This window comes from Planococcus citri, chromosome 1 (genome assembly GCF_950023065.1).
Source record: "Planococcus citri chromosome 1, ihPlaCitr1.1, whole genome shotgun sequence".
NCBI lineage: Eukaryota > Metazoa > Arthropoda > Insecta > Hemiptera > Pseudococcidae > Planococcus > Planococcus citri.
In genome coordinates, this window is record NC_088677.1 from 45,623,268 (window position 1) to 45,635,947 (window position 12,680).

General features: G+C 32.0%; 1 protein-coding gene across 1 annotated transcript in view; it reads right to left on the reverse strand.

The window, feature by feature from the left end:
• Window positions 1-9,870: 9,870 nt before the first annotated feature.
• Window positions 9,871-12,680, reverse strand: part of Tsp2A (tetraspanin 2A) — a 114,115-nt gene continuing 111,305 nt past the window's right edge. Inside the window, exon 5 of the mRNA XM_065345417.1 lies at window positions 9,871-10,854. Within this exon, the coding sequence (XP_065201489.1) occupies window positions 10,780-10,854 (75 nt within the window). The 3' untranslated portion in view covers window positions 9,871-10,779. The remainder of the gene's footprint in view (window positions 10,855-12,680) is intronic.

The window sequence follows — 12,680 nt, forward strand, 5'->3', positions numbered from 1 at the left end:
GTTGCAACTTTCTTCTGTGCCACAGAAAACAACATTAAAATGTTCCACTCGGCGCTTTTCGTCGAAATTCGGTAGCACACGAAATACTCGGATGTATGCGCAAAAGTTGAAACTTTCTTTCATTTCTAGCAGCGTGTGGCATCGTTTGCTTTGAGGGCAAAATGTACATCGATTACTAATCTACAAATATAAAAGGCATTTTTTCCCTCCAATACCGAAAGTTGATGAAAAATTAGTCTTACGTTTTGCTGTAAAGACGTCGAAGCATGGGTTGAAACGGTTAAAAACCCTAAAACCAAAAATGAAGGGAAAACCAAATATAAATCTGTTTTGTGCAAAACTCAAAACCAAAAATAAAAAAAAAAAAAATATTTGGTCAAAACAGTTAACCAAAAAACCAAATATAAAATGAGAAACAGTTGTGAACCAAAACTCAAAACCAGAAATAATCCTTGCTGGTTTTTGGTTTTTTCTGTTTTTTTTTTTTTTTTTTTGATTTTGCAGAATTGATTGATCATCAAAATGAAAAAAATCCAAGTTTTGTTTTTTAAAAAATTTTAATATTTTTTTCGTCAGCATTAATTTGAAAATAAATGTGAATTTGATGTTGTTTTCATTTGCAGGTATAGGTACCTATCGATCGTGAAAATTTATTTATTGTTATTGATCATTAAAATGAAAAAAATTGAATTGTCTTCTGTTTTTGTTTTTTCTTTGTATGTTGATAAAAGAAAAGTATTTCAATGCTAAATACCTACTTTTACTTTTCAAAAAAAAACAAAACATGATGTTGTCCCAGTTCACCTTAGAGTCCTTAGATGCAGTTAAAGTTGGCCAAAAGAAATAATGATATAGGTAAAAATACAATGGTTGTCTGACCCGACCTCACTTCATTTTCAGGATGATTCAGACAAAATTCATTTTTCAACTATGAAAAAATTAATATTAAATAGCTCATAAGCTCAAAAACTACAGATGTTGAAAAGTAAAGTAAGAGCCAAAAAATGTTGATTTGAAATTTGAAAAACATTGGATTTCACCTCATTTGCCAGTATTAAGTGTACTTATGTAATGTTTTGCGTGTTTATTAGTAGAATAGAAACGAATACAATTAGTCAATTATACTAATGTCCAATACTAATACTAAACTTCCCAGAATCCAGCAGCATAATGCCTTAATTGGTAAAAAAAAAAACTGAAAACTGAAACCAAAAACTCGAAAAACCAATTACAAGTATGGAAAACTGAAAACCAAAAACCCAAAAACCAAATATAAAAATTGAACAAAACCAAAAACCAAAAAACCAATTACCAAAAGGTAAAAACTGAAACTAAACAAAAAACCAAAAATCAATTTTCAATCAGTTTCAACCCCTGCGTCGAAGACCATGGACTAATTGTTCGGCATTCAGTTTATGAACTTTTTTGGTTCAATCTGCGAGCTAAGCCTAATATTTGACTACAGCAAATGCAAGCTCGTGTTAACTTTTCAAGGACTGTAAAGGCTAGTTGCGGTTCGAATTAAATCTACATTTCCGATGTCACCAACACCTTCCGTTCACTTAATTTTTACCGGTCTTATTGTCTATACTGGTCCAAACAAGCTTTTTCACTCGCAATGCAAAGATTTTGGCTTAAACTTAAGCTGTGTTTTACAGCATAATATTGATATTTTGTTCCATATATGTACTTATTGTTGGAAAATTGTAGTTTTTTTTTTTTATAGCCGTAGTTAATGAGTGTTGTGGTAAAAGTTTGGGGTATATACCCTTCTTTAATTCGACAGTTCCAGGCGTGCCGGTTTCTTGAAATTTTAATTAGGTAAGTATTGTCTAGTATATTGATATTTTGTGCAGGGATCGCGGAGCGGAGCGGAGGTGGAGGCCCGGAGGCCCCCGGAGGGTACCCTTTTTTGGCCTTGCTCCGGGAGCAGGAGCCGGAGCAAGAGGTACTTGAATTTTTTTACTGGAGCCGGAGGTGGAGGCGGAGGCACTTACAAAAAAAAACCGGAGCCGGAGCTGGAGCCGGAGGTATTTTTTTTCAAATAGCTGGAGGGGAAGGCTCAAAACCCCCCCTCCTTGACCTCCGGAGGCGGAGCTGGAGGGCAGGAGCCCCCCGGAGGGTACCCTTATTTGGGCCTTGCTCCGGAGCCGGAGCCGGAGCAAGAGGTACTTGAAATTTTTCAAGTGGAGCCGGAGGTGGAGGTGGAGGTACTCATGAAAAATCTCCGGAGCTGGAGCCGGAGCCGGAGGTATTTTTTTAAAAATTTTGGGAGCTGGAGCTGGAGGTGGAGGCACTAGACCCCCCCCTCCGCGATCCCTGATTTTGTGCGAGGTAAGTATTTTAAACATGAATGATCTGTAGGATACTCGTCATCTCTTTTGTTTTGTTGTAAGAATACCTATCTCAAGTGCAGTTAGATAATATTATCATCTTCGTGAAAACAGAAAATACGTTTCTTGGAGACTAGGAAACAACAGCTTTAGTGTCACGAGTGTTTATCGATGTTAAAGTTGTTTTGAAAATTGTACATGAACATATTTTTTCAAATAGGTAAGTGCATTTTAATTCATATTCGTTTTCGTTATACATATATGTAGTTACTCTTCGTCGTTGCAAGTACATATGTACATATTAATTATTTGAATTACATGGAATATTAATGTTGCTTTTCATGAATATCGTGTGCACCTTTGTCAAAATTTCCACTTTAGGCACCAAAAATAAAATTATCTATCTACGTCCTAAATCTTTTCAAACTTTTTGCAACAAAAAAATTAGGTAAATTCTCCGGTAAATTAGATCAAACGTTTTTTTTTTTTTTTTTGTAAGACGAATTATCCCTCATTTTACTATCGTAAGCAAGTACCTACCTACCTTATTTTCTATTAAAAACTGGAAAGGCACATAATTAGAATAATTTTTGCGTTAACCAGTTAATAAATTTTTACTCGCAAATACACCAACTGAATGCGTAGGAAAAGAATGTCATTGTGTGGATGCAAAACTAGCAGCAGAAGTTGATATAAAACTCCCTAGAGAAGAATAATGCCGCTGTAATACCAAATTAAATGTCCTTTCAAGCAACACAGGCAACTCCTAAAGGAAAAGCAACGTAACGGAATTCTAATATTTATTAAAGCAAGATTTATTTTAAAGAATGTAGGATATCCGTTGACTCAATAGGTGTTCCTTGAAATAAAAAGTGTTACAGAAGCATTAGCGTATACGTATATATACATTACATCGTAGGTACCCGCGGCCTATATATACAGGGTGCGCAGAAATATCGTGTTTTGTGTACCCCTAAAAAGTTTTCTGCTAAATGTTTAGGTTGATCACAGTGAATGATAATAATGATAGCACATGATTCGTCGTTGTTAGACTGAGGTGATAACATTCTACCAATCTCTATTTCACGTTGTCAACCTATATTTTGAATAAAAAACTTTCTTTGGAGTTCACGATATTTTTGCGCACCCTGTATACAACTTATACGCATAGGCTATGTATATTGTATGTATACTGTATAGGTATTAGGTAGTAGGTATCTACTGTATTTTATCAGTTTCAAAACGTTGAGCTTTTTTTTCTTGTGTGAAAGAATTGATTACATGCGTCGCGAAAATTAAGTTTATTCACTTCATTTTCTAATTCATGAATTATCTTTATTCAAGGAAAATTCCTCATCGAAATATTCTCCAGTAACCAGGCTAACTACCTACCTACTTATTAATTTTCCACGTTTTATACGAAAACGCAACTTTCAAGGTTTATAACTTTGCATTCTTAATTCGTAATTGTTTTTCTTCTGTATAAACTTCCATAATGTTCTGAATCAAATTAAATGCAATGTTTGCAGTTTCTCGAACTAATTTTTAATCCTTTTTATAATTTCCTGTAAGGTAGGTATAATCCGTACATTATCTTATTTGTTGTTCGTAATACTTACTCGGAGCAACGAACTAAGTAGGTAACTAATTTTAATCACTTTTAAATTACGATAGGCCTATATTTCAGTTATACCTAGCTACCTTTACCTACATACGTATGCGAACTTATTATTAGTATACCGATAAAAAGTTAAATGCTTCTTGTATGTACTTATGGTAAGTAGGTAGTAGGTACCTAATAAAATAATAGTTCGCATAATTCAAGCTGTTAAGTAAAGTAGGTAATACTAAGATCTTGAGAATAGAAACCCTACAATCTGTTATCAAAAACCAGAGTGCAGTGCGTAAATGAGATTTTAAAAGCATTAATTTATATTTTTAAATACAGACTTAGGTACCTACGTTGGTAGGTATTGAAATTTTAAAATCGACTACTTAAGTAAATGCACATGCAATGTTGAGTTTCTGAAACAAATAAATATTATTCACGTACGGTATAAAACGAGGTCACTTTATTATATGAATACCTTCTGCGTACAAAAGGTGAAGTATAGCTAAGTATGATAATATTTTTTCATCAAAATTTTTACTGTATCAACTTTCTGCTATCGTTTTATCCTGAAAGTGGGATTTTAATGTTTTTAAAAAAAATTTTATGTTATTTCTGACCATTTATTTGTTCATTCAAAGATGCTCGAATTTTCTAAATACTCTCCGGTTGTGTACGAGAATTTAAACTTCAAATAAGTATAACCTACCAAAACAGAAATTATTCGAGCGTATAATTAAAGTTCGCGAGTTTCGAGAAAGGCTGCATTTGTTTCTAGAAAGTATGTCTTATGGACGTCATTATACCAAAGTCATAAAGGTTCAGACGAGATTTTAATATGTTTCCTCACAATTCTGCCTCAGAACAAGAATGCCATGAAAGCTTGTAATTAAATTTACTCAACTTGTAAATTACGCGGCCGCGTGCTTTTCGATTTAATATAATTGTGTAGGTACCTACGTGCATTTTCATCATATTGTAAGCTAATATTGCCATTCTCAAAAGAAAATATTTCAATAAAAGTCTCCTGTTTTAAAATTGTCTCCTATATTGGTTCTCGTAATTTAAATGATGAGATTTTTTCTTTTGATCTTGCATGCTAGACGGATCACATCAAAGAAGGAAGTTTTTTCACCAAGAGCCTGTTTTCATGATATTTGATTTAAATTCGTTATTACGTTGAATGAATAGGTAGGTAGTAGGTATCATATTCGCTTAGATACGAGTACTTCCGAAACGAGAACTCGTGTCTTCTGTTTACATTTCCAAGATATGAGGATACACTTTGCTCTTTGGTGAGATGTTATATGTATTTGCAGATACCCATAGGTTCCTATTTTAATATTGAAATTGAAAGTAAATCAGTCGTAAAGTCGTGTACCTATGTATTCCTCTTTTTTTTTTTTTTTTGAGATGCAATTCTTCTTTTGTTACTCTCAAAGCAGGTAAATAATAGGCTAGTTTGGTTTTATTCAATTTTTCAAAATTAAGTTGAACCTATGAAAATTTTTCTAGTTGAAATGTTCAAAATATACCTACTTACACATTTATGTATTCGATCAAGTCTTATTATGGTGCGACTTTTCGACCATTTCTTCATAATTAAATGTTTTTCAAGTAAGTAGGTACGTGGTAAGTTTTCTAACCAAATGTTAATTTTTCATTCATTTTTTAAAATGCATGTAAGATCTATTTATTATATTTTAGATTCTAGATATAAGGATTGCAATAAAATGAGAAAATTAAACTTTTCTGAATAAACTGAATAAAAAAACCCGCTTAGTTCTAGTTCCACGGTTATGATTAAAATTGTACAAGAAAGTGATGAAAGAGTAAGTAGGTAACGTGCACTCGATTATGAAAGAAAAACAATAAAGAAATGTCAAGATGAAGAATGTTTAATTTTAAGTAATATTTCTTCGGGAATCACGAAGCACAACATAAAAGCTTGATGGGTATCTACTTTTCTCTTGCATTTCAAGCGTTAAATTTTATAGTTTGGATATCAATTAATATTTTCATTTCAGTTTTTTGATTTTAATTAAAAGTTCAATCATCGAATATGAAACAATACGAATTATTTATGGGTATTTAGGTAGGTATTTAATAATTTTACAACTTTGAATAGAAAGTGATTACAATTTATTTCTTACGAATAAGTAAGTATTGGAACTAAAACATAATTTATGTTTATTTTAGATGAAGTTTTCATCATAAATATATATTAATTACAAAAAAAATAATTAAAAATAGGTGGGTACAATGTCTATAGGTAGATACCTACCAGACTGCATGAAATAACCAACTAGAAACTATACGTATAGGTATATAGGGGATGCCATATTTCTTAGGTATTAATAAAGTGTTTCAAAATTGACGAAACGAATAAGCAGAGATGTACCTAAGTAGATAGGTAGATAGATAGGCAGTACTTTGTACTCAAGACTAGGTACATAACTGTAATTCTCCTACAAGCAGATAAAGTTGAAGAATTGATTAAAACAACAGCGTTTTTACAAGCTCATTCTTCAAGCTGGTACTTGAAAATGCCTGCACAATGTTAATTATTTCAGTTGTACAGTTTTTGTGAAATTTTCAAGTTTCTTCGCTATGTAGTTGTACGGAATATTTCTCTTAATATCAAACAGACAAACGTTGTAAGAAATGTTAAGTGTTATACGATGCTTGTGGGAGCTTAATTAAAAAAATGCGAGTGCGAATAATACTTCATAATGTAAGTAGGAAAATTTTGAGTATCTATTTTTCGTGTACTGTGAAACTCATATTTGTACAAGAGCTATAAATAAACAAAAACAGAAGAGGTTTTAACGCAGGCACAAATAACTCACTAAGTTTTTCTAAATTACCAAATAATTCTTTGAACGCTGCATTCTTCCTTTGTTTCTTTTGAATTTTATTTTTTCATTGTTCTGTGAAAAACAATGCCAGAAAGGTTTAAATCTTGTGATTTTCGCAGTTAATTACGTAGGTATATTATAGTCTTTTTTATTACGAGTTCATTATAATTATAGTCTCGATATTAGAAATTATTAAGTTCGAGAACTGAATAGAAAAAAAATCAATTTCAAAGAGATGGGAAATTGAACGTACCATAAGTGGTGCGTTAGCGATGAAAAAATATATGGATTGCCATTTCCACTAGACAAGTCGATATTTTGAACTTACGTTACCTTTGTGTATTTTTATACGTATGTAGGTACTTACTTACGTAGGTATGGGTTCGTTTTTCATCGCACCAAGAGCCTTGCACAATGCTATTTAAACTTTCGTTGCAGGGAAATAGACAGTTTTTTTGTGGATTGGATACCTTTTACCATATAATTTTTTTTTTAGTTGTAGGTACTATCCGCATTGATATAACGTTTAATAGTTATTTGGCGATATATTTCGTGGGAAATTTTTACTTTTTCCTTTAACCCTCATAAATCTAGGAAATTATGCTGAAACGTAAAATTATCCAGCGTTCATTCGCCCAAATAAAAATTCAAATTCGATATAAATCCACCATGAAAATGTTTAAACTTGAACCTAATTTATTTCCTTTTTATACGCGTATGTAGTATACGCCGCGAAAGACTCTAGACGTTGCAAGGGAAGAGGAAAAAAGAGGGAAAAACAACGAAAATTTCAAATGGTGAGATGACACGTAACCCCTTTTTATCGAGGTTAAAAATAGAAAACCATTTCAGTTCACAGGCCGTAATATGAAATGGTAAGTTAAGCATTCCATTAGCAAGATTGTCGAAGAATGACCTCAATAGATTGCAACTGTAAAAGTAGTTTCTGTCCGACAATATGATGACAAAGGCTTGGATACATATGAACGGCAATTCCATTAGTTTAACTGGGATCAGCCTGTAGATGAAAACTAAAGGGATGCATCATATGGGTACTTTTATAAATAGGTATTATTCCTTGTTCTTCATGATTGTTCTCTTTTTATATCTCCATTCGTAAGTGATACATTCTGTTTCCATTTTTTTGTGTGTTGTGTTTTGTTAAAGGTTTCCTCTGATTCCTTTTTTTCTCGTTAAAAAAATTGGTCACAATTCGCGACCTGTTATTTCCAAATGGAAACGCGTAGGATTTTTACTATAAATTAAACTTTATTCTAAAAGCATCCCCATGGCCCATATATGTAGTACACTTTGAAGTGCTCCCCCCTCCCATGTTCCAACATCCTACGTATTCCTTTATCAGATAATTCAAAAGACCAAAATGATTAATAGATGTATTGCCCAACCTTTTGAATAATTTTATGATTTTACATAGTTGGTAATACGTTATTGGTCACACATGCAAGCATTGCGGTAGTACTTTTCAGTTGTACATAGGTATATAGGTATCCACTTACTTCTTTGCATTATTTACCTAAATTCATGCAATTAAATTGCTACTGATAATTAACGCAACAATACGTTCAAATCAAATTTCTGACAGTATATTTACTGAACTCAAAATCGTTGCCAGGCCTCACAGTAGTCACCTAGTCACATTAGAAATATTAGGATGAAAAAAATTTCAAGGAGGAGCAAAACACAATAGCAGAATTTATCGCGTTATGGTACCTACTGAATCCATTTTTAACATTAAAGGTTGTAGGAATCATTTTCTCTCTTTGAAAACTTTTTTTTTCAGAATTGAGGAGGTGGACGGGTATTAAGAAACCGTACCTATCCGAAAATATGAGGAAATTCGAACCGACTTCCTTTAAAAACCTGACAAACAAAAGTTCACACGTTATTTTCAACAAGGATCGACTTCATTTTTTGCTTCAAATTGACGTGTACTTGTAAAGTACCTAGTATAAATCTCGCTGCGAATCGTACCGTATTTACGGCGAACTGGTTATGCAAATTTATTAACGTCATGTTTTTAAAGAATGTCGCTTAAAACCTGAAAATAGGTATATTGAGGAGATACCTACATATAGATAGAGGTGTGTATGGATTTTTTGAAAGTTGATTTCCGTTGGATAGGGTACATATAGGTACTAAACTGAAATACCCTCTCTCATGTGTTTCTCCCAGTCCCCACCCAGAGATTTTTTGATGAGTTACTTATTAAAAAGTACTTATTCTTACAGCACCTCATCCATGATCAACATTACAAGACTAAAATGTAGCTCGGTTGGCATGAAATATGAGTTTATCAACATTTTGATACATACTCAACACAATAGGTATGTAAACATGAAAATTTAGAGTTTTGATCCTCCCCGTTTCTCTATCTCATTTATTTTCATATTTTGGAACAAAAGTAGGTACATACTTAATATCGAAAATGGATTAAACTCCTCCGAAAACACCAATTTTAATACAGAACACAATAAATATGAAAATCTCAAGCTTTCAATATCCTCTCATCTAATAAGTTTCAATTTTGTACGACAATTTCAAAGTAGGATGAGTTCTTTCAACCAGAGGTACATATGTGTACTCGTACTTTTATTTTCCGTTCCATTAATGTGAAGTTTGAAACGAATTTTAAAATGGCGATACCTTAGTCAATTTTGATTTGCTCACGGAGCAAAATGCAATAAAAGGCAAATTTCTCAAAAATGTCGAAGGCCTGTGCACGAATGAGCTAAAAAAAGGTTGCCGAATGGCTCCTGAATGACTCTAGTGAAAGAGGAAAATTGAGAAGTCACAGAATTAGATACATAACAAAATTCTGGATTTATGTCTCACAATCAGTCTTCTTTTCTGTGAATATTTTTTCGTAATGATTGTACACATTTCCTTAATTTTGATACAATAATCTCTTCAAATTTCAAAACGAGGAAAAAATACTCGAAATCAGTAGGTATTTTGTTAGAGTACCTGGAAAATTTGTTCAAGTGTAGTTTACCTAGTACATACATACATCAAAAACGCGATGTCTTAAAAAAGAAAAAATATAACTAGGTACTTATAGATACAATTTATTATTTCTGAACACGTTAACAGCAAAAAAATTCAACTAAACAAGGACAATTTTACTTCAAATTCTTAATTACATAATTGAAACTTCTACTTAAACAGTGGGTTTTGGTTATTCCTACCTACCCAAAGAAGGTCTGTTTGACAAAACAAGCGTGATTTTCGCCAAAATTTTTGCCAACAGACTCAAAATAATCACCTTATTCCTCTCGGTTATTTTGCAAATTAATTAAAAGAATAAATTTCACCGCGTTTTTCAGTTAATTCATCCCCTAAGCATAAAAAAAAAGAATATCAAAACATAAAAAGAAACACTCTATTTTATCAAATTATAATTACAAAAGAATAATGCGAAAAATCTTTCGTTTTTAACGCAAAAGATATAAAAATGAAAATAAAATTAATAATTTCAACTTTATGGTCTTTTACACTATTATCTTAATTACTAAGTCTTCCGAGTTGCTTCATCGGTGATTCGACGGAATTGAGCGTCGAGCATGGCGTGGCGTAGGGGAAACCGAGGCGAGTTAGCCTACTTTTTATAAAAAAATTTTTCAATGCTACAAAATGTATTTTTAAAAAATTATTATACTGATATAGACCATCATCTTTTGGCTATCTTTTGGTATGATGATCTCATTTATTTAAGATATTCCAGTATAAAAAAAATCATTTTGAAAAAGACAACTTTTTTTTTATTGACGAGCCCCGATCACGGGGCAAGTTGACAGAAAAAAAAGTTTTAATTACATAGGTAGTTAATTCGTTAATTGAATGCGCTTATACGAAACATTTATTTGCATACAATGTGTGTGCATATTTTAACTTTTTAAGCCAAATCCGGTGTTTCCCAACTATAGCTTCGGTGTTCCCTACCTATATAGGAGATGAAATTCTATCTTCTATACGCCATCTTTTCTTCTTTTTGTAACGCCTGCAATAAAATGAAGCTCAAGGCCGCCACTAACATCTGTAAAATAAACAAATAAAATAAAAATGTAAGTAAGTTTTATGTTAGAAAGAAACTATGCGGAACTATGGAAATAAGTACGAATCGGTTCGAGCCTACTGTGGAAATACATAAGAAAGAAACGGAATCGAAAAACAGATAATTTATGTTTTAAATGTCGGAAAATTTGTAAATTTTTACGCGCATTTTCTTTTTTTTTTCAAGATTTTCATATTTTCTTAAGACCAAGGGACGGTAAATGGTGCAGTGTTGTGTATAACAAAAGAACACAGAGTAGTAAAAATAAACCAACTTGATGTTGACTGCAAGATGGCTTTCTAGCGATTTAATTAAAAACACGCCGATGTTAGCGGACTGGAAATTTTTTCTTGCTTAAAGAAAACGTCAAGTTAAGGTTTTTAATTTACACTATTGACTGAGAGTAGTACCTAAGTAGTAAGTACTCCATGGCCTATACGCGAAAAAAGATAATGGCAAAAATTAACTTCGTTCGAGCGTGTATAACTTAATCTCATTTTTCAAACTAAATTTTCGCCGTTTTCATTTAAACTAAAGGCTAAGTCGACTTTTTTTCTTCTAATTCAGATTACTTTTGCTTTTGTAATTCATTTTCCAACCGAATTTATCGACACCCTCTTAAATTTCTGCCATACTTCTTCAACCGATGAAAGACGTCTTTTCTTTATTCTTTAATTAATGTTCATTTATGCAAACCAGCTGACGAAGTATACTTCAGATATTATTCACTATTTGTTCGCAATGCAAATTAAAGCTAAATTGATTAAACTTTATTAAAACTGAATGTTTCATTTATTTTTCTTTCTGCAAAAAAAAGAAAGTATAAAAAAAACTTCAAAAAAATTGAACCTTTGATTCTTCAATTCGATAGGTATGTGATATTTTTCTCTCAAAGCTTAGCTGTATTAATTATCTCAACAATTTATATTTGTTTTTCTACTACAATAGGTACCCTTATAGCTACATGCTCCAAGACAATACCCATCCGCCAAATTTCATTTGTTGTCACTACCCAAACATTGTTACGATTACTTATAGGTGGTTATGTTTTTCATTGAATTTTCTAAACGCAAAGTCAAGATAAAAATTTGACAACAATTATCTGGATGGATGATGGATTCAAATCACACATTCATACCTATGAAAATGTGTTCAAAGTAATTTGTTAATTTATTTAAAATCTTTTTAGAAAAACGGAAAAGAAAAATCGTTTTTTTCATTTTATTGCTATGTTGGTATGTACCATAAAAAAATTAGGCAGTAAGTCAAGTATCAAAAATCATTCCGAATGTAGGTGCTTACGTAACTTTTAGGTTTAGTAATTTCTGAAAATCTTCAAAATAACTTCATTTCTATAAAATTGTCAAGTTTCATCCGTTTCTAAGATCAATTATAGGGGAAGTTGAAGGTCAAGTCACGATGTGGCATTTTTACCGGGTCGTTTCAAAGTTTAAATATAACTTTTGTGTTACCTAATTATTTTCCCTCTTCCTTTCCATACATTCAACTTGAAAAAAAAAAGTGCAAAATAATCCCTCACCCTGCTCTAAGACACCCATACAATACAAATGAAGAATAATTTCCACAGCCTACTTTATTTGTTTGCGATTAAGTAAGCAGTCAAGCCCTATTAAAAAATCGCTTCTTATATCGTTGAAAACATGGGAATAATGTTACGTAGGTACTTTTGAAAAATGAAGAGAAGCGGGTTTTTCTTTATAAACGTTATCAGCTTGTATCAGTTTACCTAACTTTTTCGTTTTGTTGTTTGTTTTTCTTTTCTGTTTTCTTTTTTTCACGCTATAAAA